General features: G+C 38.7%; 1 protein-coding gene across 1 annotated transcript in view; it reads left to right on the top strand.

Moving 5' to 3' along the window:
* The window catches only part of MIPEP (mitochondrial intermediate peptidase), a 216,772-nt gene that overhangs the window by 103,231 nt on the left and 87,009 nt on the right, over nucleotides 1-26,532 (top strand). The window contains exons 16-17 of the mRNA XM_004386578.1: nucleotides 12,273-12,347; nucleotides 15,282-15,401. Of these exons, the coding sequence (XP_004386635.1) occupies nucleotides 12,273-12,347; nucleotides 15,282-15,401 (195 nt within the window). The remainder of the gene's footprint in view (nucleotides 1-12,272; nucleotides 12,348-15,281; nucleotides 15,402-26,532) is intronic.

Genomic DNA, 26,532 nt, shown 5'->3' with positions numbered 1-26,532 from the left:
GAAAATTCCGAGTATTAGAAATCTGAATTCCCTATCAGGTACTTCTAGTGTATTTTCTTCCACAGGAGAGTCATCTGGTGCTTTAATTTGGACGCCTACTGGAACCATCCTGTCCTGTTTTTGTAAATGTTTTGATATTGTTTGCTGTTTTCAGGGCATTCAGTAGTTATTTCTCTCGTTTATTGATTGTAGATTTGTTTGTTTCGTCCTTTTTAAAAAGAAAAAAATTTGAGTATGTCTGAGCAGGTGGACTGCATGCTCTTTGTTGTTTGCTCGTCTGTGCACTCAATACTTTTCGCCTCCTTCTCCAACTGGGAGGTTCAGTCACTCAGATATGGTACAGCAGGGCATGTCTAGCTGAAGAGGAGCCACTGGGACGGGTTGTTTGTGGCACTCAGTACAGCCACCAGGGCGGGTCGGTAATCAGTGCTTGGCAGGTTCCAGTAGGCTGTGCCTGCACTGCTTGCTGGTGTGATGTCAAGCGCATGGTGCAGGTAGGCAGGATGCAGCGGGGAGATGAGTATGTGTGGAGCTAAGCGGTTGTTTTGTCTCCCACTGGACGCTCCGTGAGGCTGCTTTCTCGTACCCCTGTTTGCTGGTCTCCGATAGGATCCCAAGATGGTGGATCTGCGCTGCGTTAGCTGGTAGGGGACCTCTGCATGAATCTCTCCTCACTCTCCGTTCTCTGTCACTATTCTCACTCCATTTGGTGCTCGGCTGAGTTCTTTATCTCTTCATTTGATGTTCTAGGGTTTTAGGATCGTTGCATTCTCTGTTTGGCTTAGTTTTTCGGATCTTTGCTGTGGAGTGACAGCGTGGTGCTTCTGCCTAGAGCGCCATCTTGCCGGAACTGCCCCCAAAAAAGTTTTTGACAGATGTTAGCTGAACCCTTTCGTCTCATTGAAGCAGGGATGGCAGAGTCAGAGGGCCTCAGCTGCCAGAAGGCCATTTATGATGAGAAAAAAAAAAGCTGTGTACAAATCTCCTGTGATGCCTACTTCAAGACGTTGACTGCAGTAGTAAACCCCCCTCTCCAGCAGCAGAATCAAACCCTAACTCTCCAGCACCAGGTCCATGTTCTCTAACACCAGGCCCATCATCTTCATCAGTAGCCATCTCTCCATCATCTTCTCCTGCATCTTCCAGTTATTAATGTTACCTCACAAACGCCCCTTCCAGTATGCAAGACATCCGTGGAACAAGAGTAAATGTTAACCTTTAATCATGATCCTTTCTTCCTGTCTAAACTGTTTTAATCATATAAAGCCAGATCTTGGTTCTTCAGACATAAACAGGCATTTTTATATAAAGAACAAAGATAATTGGGGAAAAATTTAGGTAAATTATTTAAATAAGTAAATTAGGTCGTTGTGGTTAATTGTTGGCATATTATGCTCCAGTTGTAGAAACAAAATTTCTGCTATTTTACCATCTATGGCAAACAAACAAATCCCAAACCAAATACCACCACTGCGATAATGCAAGAAGCGTAATTAATTGTTAAGAGTAATCGCCTTCCAGACACTGTAGATAATTGCTGTCTCCTGAATTCCTAAAGTGCTTTACCTGTACCTTTTTTGTGACACAGGCTGCATTTTCCCTTGCATTATTATTAATCTTGCCACTCATCCCATTTGTTTTGGTGGCAGGGTCTGGGTCAGAGTCGTCGTCGTTTGACCAGTCTTGCCTGTCACAGTGCAGTTCACATGGTGTGATGATCAGCAGAGATTAGTGAGTGGTTCTCACTGACAGTCCTGACCTGCCTCATGCTCTACCATCTCCCACAGGCAGGTCTTCCATTCATCACACAGTCACAGGTGTCAGTCAGCATCATACCACAGCCACCTCAGACCCCACCAGACTCTAGAGACAAGTCAAACAAGCATTCTTATAAAATAAACTCAGGGAAGGGCATACATTACCTCAACTGTAAAGTTCACTCAGTGAATACTATTTTGAAATAAATCCACATTAATCCCTTGTTGAGGGATACAGGTTGCTTCCGAAAGCCATTTCTGAAGAATTCTATAATAAGATAATTTGTGAAAGTTGCAGATTGCAAAGCTTTGTTAAGAGTATGGCTGGACTTCTACGTAAAACGGTATGGTGTTTTCCCAAATAACTAGAAATAGAAATACTTTGGGATCCAGCAATCCCACTCCTAGGTATATATCCTAGAAATCTAGTAAAAGAGATATGGACAGATATGCACATCTATATTAATTGCAGCATTATTTCCAATAGCAAAAAAATGAAAACAACCTAAGTGCCTTCAGTGGATGATAGATAAGCAAAATGCAGTACATACGTACAATTGAATACTGTGCAATCATAAAGAACAATGATGAGTCCAGAAAACATAACCTGGTTGAATCTGGAGGACATAATGCTAAGTGAAATAAGTCAATCACATAAGGACAAATATTGTATGATCCCACTTTTATAAGAAAACAGTAGATATATATACAAAAACAAATGTTCATTGGTGGTTACTGGGGATGGGGAGGTTCACTCTGTAGATTTGCAGATACTTGTCATTTTTGGTGATGGGAAAAATAGCACTGAATGTGGGTGTAATGAGCACAGCTTGACCAAAGTAAATGATGTCACTAAGAAGTGCACAAGAGAAAAGGATGTTTGTGCTAAAGAATATGACATATATAATCTGGCAGCAACACCCAATAACCAAAAAACGAGTATATGGTCACATATGTAGGCATATAGGCATATATATGTATAGATGAGTACAAGTATATACATATGTGGGCATACACAGATAGAAGTATCTATATGTACATGTATGTGTAGATGTGTGTGCACACATATATATTCATAGAGGACACAGTTACAGATACTTCTCAGAAGTAACCAAACACCTTGCTAGAATGGTTTTCCAGGTTTGAAGGCTTAGGACCTTGGTCTCTTGGGACAACTTAGTCAGTTGGCATAATATAGTTCACAAGGTTCATGTTCTGCATCCTAGTGAGGTAAATAGTGTCTGGAGTCTTAAAAGCTTGAAAGCAGCCATCTAAGATACAACTGTTGGTCTCCACTCATCAGGAGCAAAAGAGTAAGAAGGTAACCAAAATTTCAGAGAAGAAGCTAGTCTGCAGGGCTAATACCCTACGTAAGCCAGGCCCTCATTTACCCTGAGACCAGAAAAACTAGATGGTGCCTGGATTTCACTACCAACTGTTCTGATCAGGGCCACAGTAGATGGACCCTGATAGAATGGGAGAAAAATGTGGAACAGGAATCAGATTCTTAAAAAGTCCAGACTTGCTGGACCAGTTGAGACTAGAGGACTCCCTGACACTCTCACTCTGAAACTATCCCCTGAGGTCACCTTTTAGTGAGATAACAGCTTGGCACACAAAATAAAGGATACTACCTGTGATTATAATGTTCTATTAATAAACCATCTATATGAGATCAAAAGGTCGTTACTCTAAAGCAAAGATGAGAAGATAAGGGGGCCGGGAAACTAGAGTACTGGAAATGGAACAACCAGAACACAATTAAAGAGAATGTTGACACATGTAAAAAATGTTAACTAATGTCACTGAAAGTTTTTGTAGAAATTGTCAAATGGGAACTTAATTTGCTGTATAAACTTTCACTGAAAAAACAGTAAAATACTATTTTAAAAAAACAGTATAGCTAGACTTACTGTTGTAGGAAATGTATCAATGAAAAGAACAGTGGATACTAGGAGGTAACTAACAAATAGCAAAGTGGAAATCTACTTCCCTTTATGTGCAAAGAGAATTATGGGAGGAAGATGTGGGCTTGGGGTTGGTATATTTGGTTGTTTTCAGTGTAGAGTCAGTGCCTGCAGATGGGTATGTTTTCTTTTTTGTCTGTTGCTTGATGGAAAAGTAGCAGGTGTTTTGGAGCGTAGCAGTCCGAAGGGCCTTTGTAGATCTGTTAATGTAATGAGATTAGAAAAAAAAACAGTGTCTTTCTGTACTTCTCTCCATTTATTCCCTGACCATAAAGAAAAGCAAATTAATATGTCCCTCTCATTAGCTCCATCAGCTTATGTTAGTTGGAAATGACCTGTATGATCAAGGCAGAGAAATTGGTGGCACCCACAGGAAGCAGCTGCTGGCATTCTGTAGCCAAGCAAGCAGAAAATCTGAAGGAGTCTGCATGGGTCCTGGAGAGTTAGTGCCAAGATGGGATTTAGAAGAGCTGAAAAGAGCTTTCCAGGGAAAGCCAGTGTACAAATATGGAATTGGGAGGAAGGCTAAAGATCAGCAAGCATGGTACAACTTGTATTTATGTATGTATTTCTTTAAGAAGTTTTACTTACTTTTTTTTTCTTGGTGAAAGTTTAAACTTCATTTTTAAAAGATATCATTTCTCAACTAGTGTCATACATTACATTGCCTGATAATAAAGGCGGTATTACAGGGAAAGTGTTCTGTGCTCACATAATTTGAGGAAATAGGTGTAGTGGTTAAATGGGTTTCTATCCTTAGGACTACTCATAGCTTTCAGTATGCTAATAGGAATTGGGAATTCCCTGGAAGGGGATTTACTTGAGTGAATCTCAGTCAAAAAACCTGACCTGATTTTATTGCTGTTATCTTCTCCCACAAGACAGATCCTTTATTCAGTAAGCACAGGCGCAGGAGTTGATCAGCTTCAAATTAAGCCTAAATCATCCAGCTGAAATACAAGGGGGGAGAAAAAAACAGGAACTGTGGGACAATGTCAAACAGTGTGACATACACACAGTTGGAGTTCCAGAAAGGAGAAGAGATAGCTAAGAAGACAGAGGAAATATTTGAAGAGATAATGGCTGAGAATTTTCTGAAAATGAAACCAGATATCTAAGAAACTTAAGAGAACCCCCCTAAGCAGGATAAATAACAAAAAGCACACATGTAGGTGCATCGTAGTTGTCATGGATTGAATTGTGTCCCCCAAAAAATGTGTGTAGCAACTTGGCTAGGTCATGATTCCCAGTATTGTATGATTGTGTTATCTGATGTGATTTCCTTATGTGTTGTAAACTCTACCACTATGATGAGATTGTATGTGATCTCCTCATGTGTTGTAAATTCTATCACTGTGTTGAGGTTATACTGATGAGGTTGACAAGGTTAGTGTCTTAATGCAATCTCTTTTGAGATATGAAAGAGAGAAGTGAGCAGAGACACAGGGGAACCTCATACCACCAAGAAAGCAGTGCCGGGAGCAGAGTGTGTCCTTTGGACCTGAGGTTCCTGCGCAGAGAAGCTCCCAGACCAGAGGAAGATTGATGACACAGACCTTCCTCCAGAGCCAACAGAGAAAGCGTTCTCCTGGAGCTGATGCCCTGAATTTGGACTTGTAGCCTACTGGACTGTGAGAGAATAAATTTCTCTTTGTAAAGCCATCCACTTGTGGTATTTCTGTTGGAGCAGCACTAGATGACTGAGACAGTAGTCAAACTGCTGAAAGCCAAAGGTCAAGAGCAAATCTTGAAGGCAGCCAGAGAAAGACAAAGAAGTACAGCTGACTTCTCAGAAATTATGCGAGTCTGAACTCTAAAGACCCGTAGCAAGAGATACATTTGATTAAAATACCATCAGAAGGGGAAAGTTTTCTGATCAGTACCAATCTTTTTTAAATATCAAATGGAGCATGCAGATAAAGAAGTGACTCAGTGTTTGACAACCAATTCTACTTAAAGTGAAAGTATTTTCAAAAAGTGAGTTAATGACCAAGTTCTGTGGCATACATTGACACATGGAAGATAGACTAACAACACTTGAAGTTGATTTCATTGTTTTTTCTAAAAACTTTAAAATAGTCACCCAGTTGGAGAAAGTATCCTCTTCTGAAGCAGGGTCATTTGAGGAGGAACATGTGTTTGGTTAAGCATATTTGGCTGTTTTATAAGTGAAAAGAAGTAGAAAGAGGTAAACAGGAAACAATGAAAATACATTTCCTTACTAAGAACTTGATTGTTGGGTACTATATAAAAACTGTTTAGCTTTAATTCCTGTGTCCTAAGAATTGATAGAAGTTGGAATCGACTTGACAGTATACAACAAGGACAACAAAGAATTGAAAAATCTAAAACAGACCACCTTTACAGGATACGTAGATAAAACAGTAACATGTAAATAAAGTATTAATCACATTCAAGGATTATTGTATAGGTCAGTAGTAACAGTAAACAATACTAGTCACCGTGAGTCGGAATCTACTTGACAACAACCATTAATTCAGCATCTACTCTGTGCTTAGCCTGACCATAAGTCTTTCAAATACATTATCTTTTTTGATTCTCATGTAATCCTATGAAAAGGTATTATCAGTATGTTGCAGATGAGAAAAAATGTTGGTCAGTAAAATGCTCAACATTATTCCACTAAGCTGGTAAGTAGCCTGTCTAGGATTCAGACTCCAAAACCTATGCTCTTTCCTGTATGAGATGCTGGAAGTGTAATACAGGGAGGTTCAAATTCAGGCAGGTATTGATTTTAAGGCAGGCCATGCTCTAGTTCTACTCTGCTGTGGCTAAGGTGAGGGCCAGTGAAAGGAGTAGTATGTGGATGTGCTGGATGATGTAAAGCAGTCATTTCAGCGGGCAGAAGCTAAGGATGCAGGGCACTGCCTGCAAGGCCCTGTGGCGCTGTGCGGTCATGCCATCTCTTTTACCTTGTTCTTTACTGTCGTTAGCTAATCTGAGCATTATGCTTGGCTTGTTACATTCTTGATGTGCCGGTAGGACGCTTTTTAACCTTTTGCATATGACAATATCCAGATCCCAAAAAGAACTGAGAAATTATATATCACTGTTAGGCTATGAGATCTAGCCATCAGTGGAAGGGGAGGTAGTATTTTCTACCTTGGAAGGTATGAAAACTGAGGTAGAGTCTGGTATAACATACAGTTGATTAGATGGTGAAATAGTTATTAATCATTTTTAATGCCATAGACTTTGGTAAATTTTAATACAAGGAAAAGTAACTAATACTAGGTTCAGGTATATTAAATGCATTTTCATTTATGTATAATTACTGATTACCTGTCAGCTTGGATGTATTCATTCTGTTTCTTCAGTATATAAGATGCAGGAGTCTTGAGTTTAGCAGCAATAATATAAAACGTCTGTGCTGCTCTATAGACATAACCACTTTTGAAATTATAGCAAAAAAAAATGTTATTTCAACATTTCTTATCATGACTGATTCCTAAAGTGATATTTATAGAAGAAAATGTTGGCCAGGAAACATTTTTCTTCCCTGAAGTTTTAGATTTAACTTCTAATATTATTTATTTAAAAAAAAAAACCTGTGCATATAAATTTAAACAAAAATATTTTTTGTTTTATTTTGTTTTTGTTTTTCTTTCAAAAAAAGGAAATACTCTCTAACGGAGGAAGTATATAACTCCTTTCCAAGAGTCCAGTTGATTACAAGTAAACTAGATTTAAAAAAAAAAAATCTAGTTTACTATTTAAACCTGTTACTGTCAAGTCAACTCTGACTCATAGCGACCGTATAGGACAGAGTAGAACTGCCCCATAGGGTTTCCAAGGAGCAGCTGGTGGATTCGAACTGCTGACCTTTTGGTTAACAACCTGAGCTCTTAACCACTGTGCCACCAGGGCTCCATTTTGCTATTTACACCACCAAAAAACAAAACAAAAAACCCACTGCCTTCGAGTTGATTCCAACTCACAGCGACCCTGTAGGGCAGAGTAGAACTGCCCCATAGGGTTTCCAAGGCTGTAATCTTTACGTGAGCAGACTGCCACATCTTTTCTCCCACAGAGCTGCTGGTTGGTTTGAACTGCCAACCTTTTCCATTAGCAGCTGAGCACTTAATCACTGTGCCACCAGGACTCCTTATTTACACTACATGTAATATAATTCATTATTTAATTTGTGATTTGATGGGTTAATATCTGCTGTTTGAACTATTCTACTAGGATTGTACTTACTTTCTAGTCACGTTTCCTTATATTGTTGGTAAATGTTCTTTGTGTTTACTATCGTAAGTATAGTAGGCCTTGAATACGTAATTTTTTAAATACTGTTTTCAAATATCTTGTTCTTGCATGCTCTTTTTTCTTTACATCTTTTGATTTACTGTAAACCTGACAAGGAAAGAATTAAGCCTCATTAAATTTGTCTTAATGTTTGCCCTTTCTATTAATGTTTGAATCTCTAAGATACTGGGCCCCTAAATAAGTGAGCTACTTTCAAATGGAAAGGAGTATTTTGAGTTTGGCTCTTAGATCTGATACTTGGAATTTCCCTCGGCATAATCATCCACAGAGCAGAAATAGTAAACCTTTTAAAAGATGCCTGAGCACAGCTGTGTGCCCTTGCAGCTTGCCTGTTTCTCCCCTCCTTCTCTAGCGATTCTCGATCTCAGCACGGGCACCATTCCATTGACCCTTCTGCTTTCTCCCTCCACCTTGGACTTGACTTCCCTCCTTATCTGCCATAGGTCTCGCCCCTCCGTCTACTGTATCAGTGCCTGACTCTGTATCAGTGCCTGCCCCCTCCGTCTACTGTATCAGTGCCTGACTCCTCCGTCTACTGTATCTGTGCCTGCCCCCTCCGTCTACTGTATCTGTGCCTGCCCCCTCCGTCTACTGTATCTGTGCCTGCCCCTCCATCTACTGTATCAGTGCCTGACTCCTCCATCTACTGTATCTGTGCCTGCCCCTCCATCTACTGTATGTGTTCCTGTCCTGAATTAGGAAATCTACCAGCACCTCTTTCCACCTGTTCCTCTGACTAAAGTCAACCCTTTCACCTGTGATCTATGTAACTACTCTTTCTGCCGTCTCAGGAACTGAATGGTCTTAATTCTCTCCTCTTTTTTGCATCTTTAGTTTGTTCCCCTCTGTGTATCTTTAACCATGAGCATTATTTTCTTTAAGCCTGCTTAAGTCTTTTCCAACCTTAAACAAAAATGTCTACCCTCACCCAACTTCGCACTCCAGCTACTGCCCAAAATCTCCCTCTCTACCACTCAGTCACACTTCTGGAAACAGGCAAGGGTTGTATATACTCGCTCTTTCTGTTTCTCTGCCTCCCACCCTGTCCTCAGCCCACTCTAATCTTGCCCCCATCACTCTGGCTCTTGCTTAGGCCACTGTTGATCCCATTGTCACTGGTTTTGTATTATAGTCTCTTAACTGGTTTTTCCTAATCTATTCTTGCCTTCCTTCTATCCCATATCTACCCTGCAGCCAAAGAAATTTTTTTAAAACACAAATCTGATCATCTGACTTCCTTACTTAAAACTCCGTAGTGACTTACTATGCAAACCAGTTCAGGGAGACTAAGATCATCCACTTCTGACGCCAAACTGTGTGGCAGATAACAAATCCCACAACAAATGCATTGTGGAAATCTCAGCTTCCCCTTCTCTGTTCAGTTCACACCCCAGTTGCCCATGCAGCCCTTCTGTCTTTCACCTCTTGCTACCCAGGGCTAGGTCAGTGGGTACTAGCCGAAAGTTCAGGAATCCACAGATCAGTCAGCCCGCACTCTCCTCTGGGTCTTGTAATTCACTGAACGACTCACAAAGCTCACAGGATACACCATACCTATGATAACAGAATAGCTTTAATACAACAAAAAAGGGTACAAATGAAGAGACACTTAACAGCAGGGTTTGAGAGGGTTCCAGCACAGAGCCTCCATGTCCCAAAGAGGGATGTGCTACCTTCTCAAGAGCAGATGTTTGCTCTTGCCAACTAGGAAGCTCCATCTGAGCCTCACCATGTGGCCATGATAGATTACATCATACCTCGTGAGGTTTAGCATCAGGCTCCCAGATGGTCCCCCTTGGTCTGGTCAGCCCCCACTTATTAGCTCCAGTGTTGGCCCAGCTCTCAGGAACCTAGAACAAAAGGCCAAATTACTTTCTGCACTTCACACTTACCAACTGGAGTCCCTGGGTGGTGCAGATGGTTAAGTGCTCCACTACTAACAGAAAGGTTTGAGTCCACCCAGAGGTGCCTCGAAAGAAAGGCCTGTCCGTCTACTTCCAAAAGGACACAGCCATGAAAACCATCTGGATCAGTTCTACTCTGCACACATGAGGTTGCCATGAGTTGGAATCGACTCGACGGCAACTGTTTTGGCTTGTTGTTGTTGTTTGCATACCATCAGTATGAGGCTAGAAACGAGTGTCCTCCCTTAGCTCACTGCCAAGGTGCTACCTGATCCGGCTCCTGCCTGCCCCTCCAGCCCACCTGCAGCCACTCTCCTGCCTTCCTCTCACTGCTCTTCTTCCAGTTCCTGCAGACAGCCTGTCCTCTGCCCCTCGTACATGCTGTTTCTTCTGCTTGAAATGCTTTCTACACAGGAAACCAAGCCTGTTACCGTTGAGTCGATTCCGACTCATAACTACCCTGTAGGACAGAGTAAAACTGCCCCGTAAAGTTTCCAAAACTGTAATCTTTACAGGAGCAGACAGCCACATCTTTCTCTCGGAGAGTGGCTGGTGGTTTCGAACCACCGACCTTTTGGTTAGCAGCCGAGTGCTTTAACCACCGTGACACCAGGGCTCCTCCTCCCTTGTCTAGTTAGTGCATATTCATTTTTCAAAACTCTCTTCATCATTTGCTCAGATGAGCCTTCCTAAGTCACCAACCCCATGCAGCCCTTCACCACTGTGCTTCGCACCCACTACAGTTTGTTTCTTTACATCTGTGATCACATGGATAATGCTAGCCTGTAACTTGCTTGGGGACAGGCACCTGTCTGTTTGTTCACCATTTTATATCCCTAGTGTTAAATACAGAGCTTGCCCATGAAGTTTTATTGTTTGTTGGGTAAATGAGAACATTTTTGTCAAAATAAAGTTATTAAAGTGTTGTGAAGGTTGAACAGATTTCCTAAGGATACCACCAATCCTGCCCACAAAAGGTATAATGTAGAGTAAAACTAAAGAAGTCTTAACATTTTCAGACGAGCAGTCGACAGAGAGCTACTTAACTAAATCTTGACTTTTTAAAATTCTGTTCGAGGAAATATTTCTTTCATACCTGATTGGTGTCTCTGGTGTCAGAAAGTCTTTGGCCTTTTTAACCTGTCTCAGAATAGACAGTGTGTGACTTCCTTCAGTTCATGCCTTTTCTGCCTGGTTTGCTTTCTTATAGTCAAATGGAAAGAGAAAAGACAAGACTACAGGTTTGTTCTGTGAGGTTTCTTCAAGTATTTGTGTAGTCTTTCACTTAATAAGCCATATCCTAACCATCATTCTGGTATTCGTTTATTCATTCAGCAAATGCTCCTGAGGGCCTGCCGTGTGCGGGGTACTGTTCTAGTCCCTGGGGATATAGTCATGAATCTTTCCCCTTCTAGCACACTGCTCACATTATCATTCACTAGTGGTTAATTTGTACACTATAGTGCTGATAACTTGCACTGTTTATCTTTAGAGGAGCTTTAGGAAGAAATACCTGGTGATCTACTTCCAAAAAATCAGCCGTTGAAAATCCTGTGGAGCACAGTTCTACTCTGACACACATGAGGTAGTCATGAGTCTGAATCGACTCACCACTAACTGATGTGGTTTTTGGCTTAATTGACATTGTACGTAGAGTTGAATGAAGTAATAGGTTTCTTCAATAAACATCAGTATTAATGATTTTAAGGTAGAGTAAGATTGGATAAAGTACTTCTTCAAAAACATTATTAGTTTATTTTTAAGAGGATATTTGATATTATAGAATTAGGCTTAATTGGTGATTAATTAAATCTTATAGGGACGTTAGACTGTGTACAAGCGCTACAGTTCTTTTGGGTTAGAAAATAAAAGAATATGCAATTCATTATCATGGTTATTTGTTGAGCTATCAGTTCAGTTTTAATACTGGCTGGTACCATGAATTTCTTGACATCTTAATCTTTTAGCCCTGTCATCAATTATTGTATGCACCTAAAACTAAAGAGCGCACTTGAGCAGCGTTCATCAGTAACGAAGGAATGGAAAAAGTATTAACTTCAAAGTTTTAAGTAGGTTTAAAAATACCGATGTCAGTGTCTTAACTTAGGTCTCTACACCCTTGTGTTTTCACGTCCAGACCCCTGTTTGACAAATTACCACTTTTGAAATTGAATGTCTTCATCCTTGTTGTCTTGTCAACTAAAGTATTTAAAAGTGATAATTATTTTTTAATCTATAATAAAATTCTCTTTTTTATTTGATGTTCCATTTCCTGACTCCTCAGTATATAGTGCAATGCAATGGCTTATTAAGCAATTTTTACTCATATGTTCTTTTTCTGCTTATTCCTTAAGCCATTGCCAAAAAATATGGTGTCTCGTCTTTGTGAGTCTAAAAAGGTTTGTGCTGCAGCTGATATGCAACTTCAGGTATGTATAGATCTTTGTTCTGAAGTTTTCCAGAGTAATTATCCAAGATAAATATATAACTTTAGATTCTTGCCAGTACTACACATTTATTATAATAATTATGCCTCTAAAACATCTTTCATCTGAGTTCAAAGAAGTTGACCAAAATTGACTCATTCACTACTCACACTGTCCTTACAAAGTGGATGTTAAGATTATTTTCCATTTTCAGTCAGGAAAATCAAAGCTTGGAAAAGTTACATGATTTTTTCTAAATCACATATCTCATCAGCAACCAAGTTAGGACTCAAACCCAGTTATATATATTTTTCCACTTTGTATCTTTTTTTGTTTTGTTTTTAGATCTGAAGTTTAAACAGTAATAGCCATTATTTTTAGTTAATACTCAAAACCAATTTTTCAGGTTTCTAGATAAAGAATAAAAAAAAATTTAGGAACCATCTGCATGTCATTCCGACATGATAGCAGATATTGAGGTATTTGTCATTACAGAGTTTATGAATTCTTATTCTTCATCAGATCTTGAGAGTTATGTAAACATAGCCTAAACACCCATCTTTCATCTTAGGCAGTATTTGTTTTATAATGATACAGTTGCCTATTTAAAAGTGTAAGCATTATTGAATTGCATTATACTTTTTTAAAATTCAATCCCTAGAAAGTAATAAATCAGTGCTATCTTTGTTATACCTTAAAATACATTTCAGTGAAGAAAATACATAATACAGACAAAACCGTGAATTTCCATTTGATTTACATTAACCAATCCCTGTTCATATCAGTATAATTAAAAGTGATGAAAAACAACAACTTGAAGATTTTTGCATTAGTTTTAAAAATGAACGTTAGTTGGCAAAAGTCTTTTGATTTGCTAGTATCTACAGTAGAAACCTTGCCCCCCCTTTTTTAATGTATATTGTATTGCTGTATTTTGCTACCAACTAGTGATTTTTTTATTGTGTTAAATGTAAGATAGCAAAGCATTTGCCATCGTCGTGTTGTTCAACCATCACCATTAACCATTCCTGAACTTGTGTTGTGGCTTTCTTTTGAACAGTTATTCCAATGATTTTCTTTTAAAATGGAAAACCAACTTTTTCCCTCCTCCCACCCTCCAAAAGAACCACCCCTAGAGAGAGGGAGAAAGGAGAGGAGAGAGGAGAGAAAGGATAGGAGAGGGGACAGAGAGAGAAAAAGAGAAGAAGATTCCTGACAGAATAGCTGCCTGTGGCCAGCTTTAGCATGGCGCAGTGGTCCTCTTGTACAGCAGAGATGAACAGGGCTGGAAAGGAAATGAATTGTTTCCAAGTTCTAAGGAGATATACACAGTGTTTTAAAAATTGTGGACTGTTTTATCGTGCTTTGTTTTTCTGTGGCTCTAAGATTCTTGGTCCCAGGAAGGCACAACTCCCTGGGTGGGTGAATAGGCTCATCACTGTAGAATTGTTTGGTTTGTCAGCAAGTAAGCATGAAATAAATGCACATTTAATTTATTTTGTGATTTTTATGATTAAAAAATGTCATTCCATGTTTATTTTGTTTGTGAAAGGCATAATTGACAAAATGAAACCCTTAAATTTTGATTTTGTTTACAGATTGGGGCAAAAAACACCTCAGTTGATGTTAGAATTTAAAAGTTTTGATTCCTAATAATTTACTTTGGTAAAGTAAAGACAGAGCATGGATGAGTCGTCTTAACTTCTCTGATTATCTTTATGGGTTGTTACTCATTATAGAATATAGAGTTGAAAGAGCTGTATTTAGCTATATGTTTAGATTACCAGTTAGAGTAAAGCAATATTTATATTTAGGAAATGTCTGTATTTTTCCCTAGGGAGGTTTAAACTTGAGTTTATAATTTAGAACCATAATTCTATATCTAGATGAAGCCAGAAGCTAGAGGTCATTTACATTTTTTCTTTTATCCAAACTAATCCTCCCTTCTTTCAAGTCAGCAGCTGCGCATTCTCCACAAATTACATTTCTAAATCAGAAAGATACGTATTGGTAGCATATTTGCATGTCAAAATTTTCTTTAAAATAAAGCATTTTCTACCTTCTCACATTAGGTGAATTCCAAACATTGTTAGTATTCAAGTCAGACATTTCAGTGAAAAAGGACTTTATCTTGACTTAAATTTTATATGCAAAATTTCTTTCCCCCTACTTTGTAAGCAGTAGAACTCATGTTCAAGTGTCTTTTAATACATTCTTCTCCTATTATGTTTCAGTGGCCTGTATCCTGTATTCGGAGAGGGGTGATCCCTCTCCCTAGCCACCTAGTTGAGCTAGAAGCACCCCTGTTTGGCAGCTACTTCCTTTGTGCTTGCTAAGACCAGGTGCTGGGGTCTGACTTGGCCCTACCTCCAGGCTTACCAACAGCTGCATCAAAATTCTTTGCAACATCTGTACTCGCCAGATGCTAGATTGCTGTTCCTTTCTCTTCCGTCACCCCACCTACTTGATGTTCTGTCACTTCTCATCACAAAACTAGGATTCTGACCATTTATTTCTCTCATTTAAGATATATCAGGATTCCAGGAAGAAATCAAACTAGATTGAGTTGCTAGATTCCAGGGAGTCACTGTTGTAACTCTTTTATTTTTTCACATTTCCAACTATATATATTGGTAAAATTCCAGTCTTGTGGTTACAAATTTAATTTGCTACGTTGCACATAAAGAGTACCTTATGGATAAAGTTCAAAATCCTTTACTATCCTTAGTCATGAAAAGGTTGAGAGCATTCCTCTTAGTCATTAACACAGTCTTAAATGTGGTATGAAATAGGTCTCAAGCAGTATACATTTATATTTTTGGATGTTTTCAGCTGATTTATAATTATTATTCTGGTGCACTTATAGCATCTATGGCCTACCACATCTTGGCTATGAGGATGGACTACCAAAAGTAAATGGATGTTTTCATTGTCTAGGTCTTTTATGCCACTCTGGATCAAATCTACCATGGGAAGCATCCGTTGAGGAGGTCAACCACAGACATTCTTAAGGAAATGCAGGAGAAATTTTATGGGTTACCCTACGTTCCCAACACGGTGAGTCCAGCATTTTAATCCTGTTGTGTGTGGGTTTGAATGGTTTTGCTCGCGTATCTGTCAGAGTAAGTAGGTTATGTCAACTTCTTCCTTGGTGAACTTGAGATCTTTACATTTATGTAGAGGTTTCACAACTTGGGACAAGTGCTAGAAATTGCTTGACTTACTTAATGTTGCTAAACATCTGTTTATATGTGTTTATTTTCCTCTTGCTAGATATGTTTTTCTAGATTTCTGGGAGAGTGTTGGCTTAAAAAAGGCCATTGAAGTCAGTCTGTATCCTTCTTTTTAGTTCCTTTTCTATAAGAAAGATGGTTAGCGATGTAAGATGAATGTGGTTATTAGTCCCTAATCATTTTCATTGCAGTGAACATTTATTGAGTAACTTACTGTGCCCCAGGGATAGATATAATAGATGCTTTGCATGTCTTGTCTCACTTAGTCTTTGTCAGAGCAGATAGCAGGAATTTTGTTACCGTTTATTGAGAGCTAGGTGCCAGAGAATCTGATTGCTTTGCAAAAAAGATACCTGATTTAACTCTCAAAACAACCCTCTAAATCAGGTAATATCCCTATATTTGGGGCTGAGATTGAGGCTCAGACACATTAAATGTCTTGTCTAAGATCATGGTGTAAACGGTTAAGCACTTGACTACTAGCCCAAGTTTGACTGCTTGAACTTACCCAAGGGCACCTCAGAAGACAGGCTTAGCGATTTACTTCTGAAAGGTCACAGCCTTGAAAACCCTATGGAGCAGTTCTACTCTGTACATATGGGCTTGCCATGAGTTGGAATTGACTCGGTGGCAACTAACAACAGCAAAGATCATTTAGGTAGTAAGTGGTTGTGTTGAGATCCAAAATCAACTTCAAAGGCATGCTTTGCTCATTACTCTATAACACTCCTGTAAGAAAGTTGGGTATAGTGCAAAAGTGTTGGCTGTTGCAGTTAGCAATATGCCTGCCTCTTTTATACTAGTTAGTACTCTTCCAGTTACAAGTGATAGAAACCCAACTCATTGGCTTAAATAGAAAGGGAGTTTATTGAGTTTCATAACTGAAAAGTCCAGGGATATGTCTGACTTCAGGGAAATTGAATCTTGGTCTTAAACGATATTGTTGGAAATCTCTCTCTCTCCATTTCTTAGCTCTGTTTTTCCCTCGGTTGGTCTCATTCTCAGGCGGGCTCCCCTGACTAGGTAGCATGAAGGCTGCCAGTAGGTCCAGGTTTATATCCCTCTAGCTGAGCCAGTCCAAGAAAGAAAGCTCACTTGAAAGTGCTCTATCAGCTGTAAAATACGGAGTAAATGTAAGGTGGCTTGATTTGTTATGGCATCGAACACTAGAATATGCTGTGCTAACAGGTTAAGTCAGCCAGGAAACTATCATTGCCCATGTACCTTCAGGTCCTAACACTCAGACATGCATGGAAGAGTTCATACTTACCAGACCAGTGAAGTAATAGGGTGTTTTATCTTCATTATGCTCTATATCAACAATTTTTTTTTATCGTCTTAGAAGCATAATCATCTGCTCCAACTAACAAATGCTAGTCATATGAACTACTGATTTTTGATCTTACATGTAATACAGTGTTTAATACTGTGCATTACTGAGCTATTGATTATCTGTATTATTGAAAAATTGTGTCAATACGAAGGATCTAACGATTCATCTGTGGAATAATAACAGTTGCCTAGGTTTTAATAAAGGAGCACTGGTGACACAATATGGTTAAGTGCTTGGCTGCTAATCGAAAGGTCTGCCGTTCCAACCCAGCAGCTGCTCTGCAGGAGAAAGATGTGGCAGTCTGCTTCCATAAAGATTTACAGCCTTGAAAACCCTATGAGGCAATTCTACTCTGTCCTGTAGGATTGCTATGAGTTGGAATTGACTCACTGGCAGTGGGTTTGGTTATTTTTTGGTTTGGTGGTTCAGTGGTTAAGTGCTTGGTTGCTAACCAAAAGGTTAGCAGTTTGAACCCGCTCAGCGGCTCCACGGGAGAAAGATCTAATGATCTGTTCCTGTAAAGATTACAGCCTAGGACACCTGTTGGGGCAGTTCTGCTCTGTCACATAGGGTCACTATGAGTAAAAAATTGATTCAGTGGCACCTAACAACAACAGTAACAACTGGTTTTAATAGCTGTTACTGCTTCTAAAGCGTTGTCTGAGTCATGCTTGTGTGTTTTTGTGCTCATGCTATATCCCTCTTTGCTTCTTTGTTCATTTTTAAAATGAATGTGCCTTAAACTGCATGTAGTTACAGCTTAACTGGTAAATAGTAAAGTGATAGGAAGATCAAATTAAGAGAAACTGAGATGTTTCCCAAAGCTGCAAAACTTCAACTTGGCTGGATTGCTTGCCCCTGCCTTTCCTCATCCTAAGCCTCATAATAATGAGACTATGCCTCTTTTTAGAGGCTTTACTAATTAGCACGATGCATGTGGCAAATGGGCACTCATTGGTGCAATTAAAGGTATTTTTTATTGTGGTAAAACATACATATAACAAAACATTTGCAATTTCAGTTATTTTTATGTGTATAATTCAGTGACATTAATTACTCTGATCATGTTGTGCAACCATCACCACTGTCCATTTCTGAATTTTTTCATCAATCTTAACAGAAACTCAGTGCCCCTTAAGCAGTAACTCCCCTTTTCCCCCTCTCACCTGCCCCTGGTAACCACTAATAAACTTTGCTCTCTGTATTTGTCTATTCTAGATATTTCATATAAGTGAGATCATACAATATTTGTCCTTTTGTGTCTGACTTATTTCACTCAGCATAATGTTTTCAAGGTTCTTGCATGTCATAGCATATATCAATTTCATTTCTGTTTATGGCTGAGTAATCATTGTATGGATATACCATATGTTGTTTATCAGTTCATCTGTTGATGGACTCTTGGGTTGTTTCTACCTTTTGGCTGTTGTGAATAATGCTGCAGTGAACATTAGTGTGCAAGTATCTCTTTGAGTTCCTCCTTTCATGTATTTTGAGAATATACCTAGGAATGGAATTGCTGGGTCATATGGTAATTCTATGTTTAACTTTTTGAAGAATCATCAGACTGTTTTCCCACCAGTAATGCACAAGGGTTCTACTTTCTCCACATCCTTACCAAGGCTTGTTTTCCATTCTTTTGATAATAGCCATCCATCCTAGTGGTATGAAGTGTTCTCTCATTGTGGTTTTGATTTGCATTTCCCTGATGTAAAGCTGAAAGTTTGGAGGTTCAAGTCTACCCAGAGGTGCCTCAGAAGGAAGGCCTGGTGTTCTACTTTTGAAAAATCAGCCATTAAAAACCCTATGGGGCACAGTTCTATTCTGACACATACGAGGTTGCCATGAGTTGGAATCAACTCGATGGCAACTGGTTTATAATGATTATTGACACTGAACATTTTTCTTTTCATGTGCTTATTGGTCATTTGTATATCCTCTTGGGGAAAATGTCTGTTCAAGTCGTTTGCCCATTTTTTAATTGAGTTGTTTGTTTTTTTCTTGTTGAGTGGTAGGAGTTTGTTAAATATGCTGAATATTAAACCCTTATCAAATATATGACTCCCCAATATTTTCTCCCATTCAATAGGTTGTCGCTTTACTTTTTTGATTAATGTCCTTTGATTCACAAAAGTTTTTAATTCTGTGGAAGTCCAGTTTATCTATTTTTCTTTTGTTGCCCATGATTTTGATATCATATATAAGAATCCGTTGTCGAAAACAAGGTGCCATTGAATCGATTTTGACTCATAGCGACCCCATTTGACAGAGTAGAATTGGTCCTTTGGGGTTTTCTAGGCTGTTATCTTTATAGGAACAGATTGCCAGGTTTCTCTCCTGCAGAGCCGCTGGATGGGTTTGAACTGCCAACCTTTCAGTTAGCAGCTGAGCACTTAACCACTGCACCATAGGTTTTCTTTTAAGAGTTTTAGTTTGTATATTTTGGTCCTTGATCCATTTTGAGTTAATGTTCATATATGGTGTGAAGTATGGTTCCAACTTTATTCCAGATGTCCTAGCACTATTTGTTGAAGAGGCTGTTCTTTCCCCCATTGAATGGATTTGACACCCTTGTTGAAAATCAGTTAGCCATAGATATATGAGTTTATTTCTGGATTCTCAATTCTACTTCATTGGTCTATATCTCTATTCTACCAGTACCACACTTTATAGTACATTTTGAAATTGGAAACAGTGAGTCTCCCTACTTTGTTTAGCCAGAGCAATTTGAAGAACAGCAAGAAATTGGTGAACTTGCCCTATCAGGATTCAGGATTCAAATAAGCTGTAGCAATTAAGACAGTGTAACAGTGGTGTGAGGATAGACAAATACACCAAGAACAGAATCAAGAGACAAAAGCTGACTCAACACGTCTGTGGACTCTCAAATATAACCTAGATGGCATTTTAGACTTACAAAGAATGGAATTTTTTTTAATGGTGTTGTAATAATTAATTATCTATATGAATAAATGAAAACTGGATCTGTATCTCACACTGCATACAAAAAAACCCAAATAAATAAATAAATAAATGGGTTAAAGATCCAAATGTGAAAAGGAAAACTTTACAGCTTTAGAAAATAATGTAAAAGAATATCTTTATGGTATCATTAAGATGTTCGTTTTTTATACTCTATTAGAGTATGATATATATGATACAAGAGGTATTAAGTATAAAGTAAAAGACTGATTTATTAAACTATATTAAAATTGATAACTTCTGCTCATCAAAAACATGGAAAAAATAAAATTAAACATGTCAGTGTGGTTTAAACCTCTAGACAATTATATAAGTGTCTATATTAGCGTTTCTCTAAGTGTTTTAATCAGTTATGTTTGAGAAACACTACAGTGGTACATTAAATTAAAATTAGCACACCAATTATTACCATTTACCTGGCGGGGGGGTATTTATATAATCTCTAAACATTTACCCTACCCATTGCCGTAGAGTTGATTCCGACTCATAGCAACCCTATAGGACAGAGTAGAACTGCCCCATAGGGTTTCCAAGGCTGTCATCTTTACAGAAGCAGATTGTCAGGTCTTTCTCCCATGGCGCAGTTGGTAAGTTTGAACCATCGACCTTTCGGTTAGCAGCCAAGCACTTAACCACTGTGCTATCAGGGCTCCTTCTCTAAACATTGGTTACCTATAAATCTCCTTTGGTGGGTGTGTGCTGCCTGGTGATTTGGGAATATACCTTTTTTGCTGCCACATGCTCAAGATGCATCATTTCAAAACAGCCACTGCTGCTGGAGACTGATTTCTGTTAAGACTTATTTCTACTAAATATAAGTATAGAGAAGTGATATGTATATTTTATACTAAGTGTAGTTTTCCATCTGTTGCAAATCCTGATATTAGAACAAACAGCTGAGAATAGTACTAAATTTAGTCAGACACATCAAAATGCAAACACTGCTTTTGTTTGCTATTTAGCATAATATATATATACATTAATGCAGTTATATTATTTGTATTTGATATTTACAAATTATGTTTATAATTTATATTATATATAAAACCAAAACCAAACCCATTGCCGCTGAGTTGATTCCAACTCATAGCAACCCTATAGGACAGGGTAGAATTGCCCCATAGAGTTTCCAAGGAGCAGCTGGTAAATTTGAACTGCTGACCTTTTGATTAGCGGCCACGCTTTTATACTATATCTGTAAATATGTATATATAATATTTCTAAGTGCCTACTATATGCCAGACACTGTCTTGGTGGTGAGAATATAGAAATGAATAACAGACAAAATTCCTTGCCCTCGTGGAGCCTGTCTTGAAAATGGCTTGGTTTGGGATGTGTATACATTCACTCATTTAGCAATACACCAGTCTGTCCTGTCAAACATTTCATTATTAAGCAAATGTTCTTTGAGCCCCTCACAGATGTGCTGAACAGATGGTTTCCAAAAGCCAAGAGTGGTGAGCAGATGAACTGAATACGAAAGCCCAAGAAGACTGAGACATTGTGATGTCGTGTAGTATAGCTGATACAATGGGTATGTTGAGACCCTAGTTTTCTAATTTTCGTAGGGAGGCTCCTTACCTGAAATAGTCATAAGAAAAAAGGGGTGCATTGTGTGTGTTCATTGGGCTCGTGCATTCTGCCTTACCCTTGCTGCTATGGCAACCTACACTTATTCATTCTACAGCAGCAAGCAGCCACGGGGGGTACACCATGGGCTCGGCACTGGCTGGACTCTGGGAGATTTAAAAAAAAAAAAAAAAAAAGAGTGGGGAGATGGATAGGCAGGATAGAAGAGTCATTTAGCAACTCAGGTAGACCATCAGACAGACCTGGGTGGTGTTTGATAGGGATAAGAGAGAAGAAGGAGTGGGGAACGACACCCATGTTTTGAACTGGGCCATTTGTGCGTGGAGATGTCAGTGAAACAGAATATAGTGGGGGCAGCAGTGTTGTGAGGTGCTGGGTGGCAAAATTGATGAGTTTATTTTGAGATGACAATTGAATGCCCAAGTGGAAATGCCTGGGAGCAGCTGATGGGTGAATGGGTGTGAAAATAAATCAAGGCTGGAAGAACATCTGTTTGGGAGGCATTAAGTCACGGTGAACATTGACCAGGGAGAGTTTGCTGAGTGAGATCAGGGGAAAATCTGAGACCAACCCAGAGGAATACCGAAGCAAAGCATGGAAAGGGGTGTCTTTCGAAAGCCACAAACTGGATCAGCCAGTGTGGTTGGGATCTTCTCATCAGAACAGTCTTTTTTCACGTACCAGCAAAAACCAGCATTTTAAACATGTTTTCTTTTCTGTTTCTACTGCTCCAGTCACAACAGTATAATGCTCTGCTCTTTAGGATTACATTGTATAGTAGCTTGGAATGTAACCATCATTTATAGAAGATTTATTTTGGACGTGTGTTCTGAGTTCCAAAATAACAGACTAATAGACTAACCTCTAGAATACAATTTATGTGTAATTTGAGGGCTTCCTCTGTTGAAATTGCTTGGTTTTTAGAGCAATTTCTTAGGCTCACATTGCTGTTGTCATGTTTATATGTGCAAAGGAAAATAACCACTAATTTACCAGTTGGGAGATGGAGTGTAACCAGTGGTAAACCCCATTGTTTATATAGTGCGCTCATCCCAGATCAACTTTCAAACAGACCTCTTAACCCTGTGGAAGGATGGGAGCAGGGAGATGAAATAAATATAATGAAAGAGTTCAGAGAGCTTTTGAGAATACCATTACCATATTTACTTTACTGTTGGAGTTTTGTTTTGTTTTGTAATGGTCCCAAAAAGAAGAATAAACAGAAACACCCATCCTCGGAAAATGGCATTGCTGCATACGGTTTGGGTGTTAAGGCTCTGATTTATTACTACTAGATTTTATTTTTTTTCCTGGTCACTTAACTTTCTTCAAAATATGTATGTGAGTGTATATATAGAGAAATACCTGTAGATCTCTGACATTTCAGGATCAAGCAGATTAAAGTTTATGTTTTTGTATTATTATATTTAATGTATATTTTAATGCTTTTCCTAGATTTCACAATTTTAGCTCAGTTATTAATATAAAATTTTATCACAGCTTATTGACCTTTATATCATCAAGTATTGATAATTTTATTTTAAAAGCTTTAATTTTAGAATCATTGATAAAAACGTATTAAGATGTAATCAATAATCTATTAAATGATTTCTACCATCCAGATTAAAATGGTAATCAGATTTTTTTCCAATTGGTTCTTTTTAGAGTAAGGCTGGTAGGAGAAATGGTGACCACATGGGAGTCTTTAAAAAGAAAGCTGAGGTCTACTTTTGACCTTTGCTATTCTTACCTCACACTTGTTCAGATGTCAGTGTAAAGGATCACATAAAAGATCTTTCTTTTTTTTTCTTTTTAACATGTAAACAAAATACTGTCTATTAAATAATAGTACTAGAGTTCTGTGGTGGTAAAAAGTTCGCCACTTTTCAGATAGTATTCAATTTAAATTATTTGGTGAACGTGCATTCCTTGTATTTAATTTTTTTCCTGGGGAAGAAGTTAACATTTCTTCCTACTCTGCTCCAGTTCTCCTGCACATGGATAACTCTTCTGTCTCTAAGGTTAAGGCAGCACTCGAGTTGCACTAGCTTTGAATATTCGATGTTGCTAAGCACATGTTAGATTAAACAGAACGATATTTATTTTCGTTTTTTCTTTATCTGAAATACAAAGACCATATGGTGCATATCTAGAAACACCTAAGTGGTTAATTGCATGTTAAATTCCTTTCCTCTTTGGCTGCATAAACAACTGAGAAAATATTTACCTTCTCTGTCATGCTAGATTTATTTATGACTTTGTAACTAAAACACAGAAGTGTTATAAATTGAAACTTTAATCTCATGATTGACTCATTTTCTAAAAATTTATTTGGTTTCAGTTTGTGAGACAGCTGCAACTCTAGATTTCACTGATTTAAAACATGAGGAAATTATATGACTCCCCGGGTTGTTTTTATACATAATAGTCCTTTGAGCCAAGTCACCGACTTTCATTTTTGTCCTGGTTTTCACTAATATAGCTGCACACTTTTGTTTTGGGCAGCAAATTCATGTAGACAAGATATAATGAAATAAATATCCAGAATATTAGAAGTTCTTTCTTTACCCAGTCAACTTTGTATGTTTTAAATGATGCACGTGTGCCTTTTATAGAATGTTTACATTTCAGGAAGTTTTTTCTGTGGTGATCCTCTAAGGTAAATCATGTTCTCATCCATGAGAAATGTGAGTGGGACACAGGGACCTCAATATTATTCATGGAGTAAATGGGTACCCAGAGGGGCTTGTTATGATACCTTTTTAGCTAGAAGACTTGTCACCAACAGGGACTCCAAGGGCAACCTTTTTGATATAAGGAAGGCTCCAGTTGCATGTTAATTTAAAATTTTACTTATATTTTCAGTAAGTAACATATTCATGTAAGAGCCCTGGTGATGCAGTGGTTAAGCGCTCAGCTGCTAACTGAAAGGTTGGTGGTTTGAACCCACCAGCCTTTCCTCGGGAGAAGGATGAGACAGTATGCTTCCATAAAGATCAGAGCCTTGGAAACCCTATGGGACAGTTCTATTCTGTCCTATACGCTGGCTATGAGTCGGAATGGACTCAACGGCAGTGGGTAATATATTCACATGATCAAAGTTCATAAGTCATAGAGAGTTTGCAGGGTAAAAATTCCTCCTTCTCCAGCCCCTGCCCCTCGGTCCCTGTCTCTCCCTGGAGGCAACCAGTGTTGCCATGTCTTGCACACTGGTTTAAAGATGGAATTGCCTCTGTTGACTATAAAGACACATAAAATCTGCAGTTCTTAGTAACTTCCTTTTCTTACTGTGCTTCCTACCTTTTTTCCCAGTAGGCTAAGTCCAGCCAGACTATTATACTCGTCCCCTAATGAGGATCCCTTTTCTATTTTACCTCTCTCAAATGTACACAGCAGCCAGAGTGATCTTTTCTAAATACAAATTAAATTATAGCACCCTTCTCCTTAAGACTTCCATTGCTCTGTTGCTTCCATTGCTCCTAAGCTAAAGGCCAATTCCTTAACCCACCCACAGTTCCTACGTGTTCTGGCCACTCCTGCCTCCTTCCGTGAACACACTCTGCTTCCTTTGGTACTTGTGTCTCTCGGCCTGGAGCACTCTCCCTGGCCTCCTTGCTTTACCTCTGTCTGAAATGGCACTTCTCCAGACCTGGTCAGCTCCCATACAGAAACTCAGTGCCCAGGAGGCAGTAAAGCAAAGATAGGGTAGTTTAAACATTAGCTTGCAATAGAGAAGTACAGTGTTTCTGTTTCTTTATTTGTTCCTGATACTCCAGGTATGGCAGAGACCAGAATGCTACTTCAGTTTTGTACTGAAGCAGAGAAGCTTTGCCACATTCCAGACTTTAGAGTTATGTTGCAGGGAGAGAGTCAAGTGGGGATTAAGTAGTGTACCGAAGGTGTCACAGGCAGGATTAGGATGCCTGTTGCCTGACTTGTGGACCGGAGTTTCTCATTTATACTAGTTTATTACATTCCAGATGGAGTAAAGACTTAGGTGGGGAAATACCAAGCCTTTCCTTAAAAAATAAGGAAAATATAGGCAAATATCTCTTCTACATTTTGGGAAGAATAGTAAGTTAAAAAGCAATGGAAGTAAATGACAAAAGAAGAGTGATAGATTTGGTCACACACGCAAAAAATGCAAACTTCTTTCTGAAGTCATGATGAATAAAATTCATGAGCAAGTAAGCTGATTTAAAAAAAAATTATTACAAATGGTTTTATTATTGCTGAATAAAGGGCTCACACAAATAAAATGACAACAAAACAAAAAATAGAACCAATAAAAATAGAATAAAAAAATCCCAAACCCCCTCGCCCATAGGCAAATGGACAAAGAACATAAGACTGGTATCGTAGTTATCTAGTGTTGCTATAACAGAAATACCATAAGTGGATGGCTTTAACAAGCAGAAATTTATTTTCTCACAGTCTAGTAGGCTAGAAGTCCAAATTCAGGGTGTCATCTCCAGGGGAAGGCTTTCTCTCTTTCTGGGCTCTAGAGGAAGGTCCTTTTCGTCAGTCTTCCCCTGGACTAGGAGCTTCTCTGTGCAGTAACCCCAGGTCCAAAGGACGCCCTCTGCTCCCATTGTATCTTTCTTGGTGGTATGAGGCCTCCCCTCTCTGCTTGCTTCCCTTTCCTTTTATCTCTTGTAAGATAAAAGGTGATGCGGGCTACACTCCAGGGAAACTCCCTTTATACCCCTCAGTAAGGGTGTTAACAATCCCACTGTATTCCTCTTTAACATAAAATTACAATCATAAAGTAGAAGACAGCCACACAATACTGGGAATCATGGCCTAACCAAGTTGACACATATTTTGGGGGGACACAATTCAATCCCTGACAGTCACAAAAGAGGAAAATACAAATGATTAATACGTATATGAAAAATTGTTTGACCTTCCGCTGTAGGATCGCTGTGAGTCAGAATCAGCTCGACAGCACACAGCAACAACGGCAAACAAAAATATGCAAATGGAGATAACAGTGAAATGACGTATTTGCTTATCAGATTAGTAAATATTTTATAAAAAGACAATAGTG

The sequence above is a fragment of the Trichechus manatus genome, unplaced genomic scaffold (assembly GCF_000243295.1).
Source record: "Trichechus manatus latirostris isolate Lorelei unplaced genomic scaffold, TriManLat1.0 scaffold00168, whole genome shotgun sequence".
NCBI classification, from domain to species: Eukaryota; Metazoa; Chordata; class Mammalia; order Sirenia; family Trichechidae; genus Trichechus; species Trichechus manatus.
Note: the sequence above shows the minus strand (reverse complement) of the source record. Positions and strands in the feature narration are given on the sequence as shown.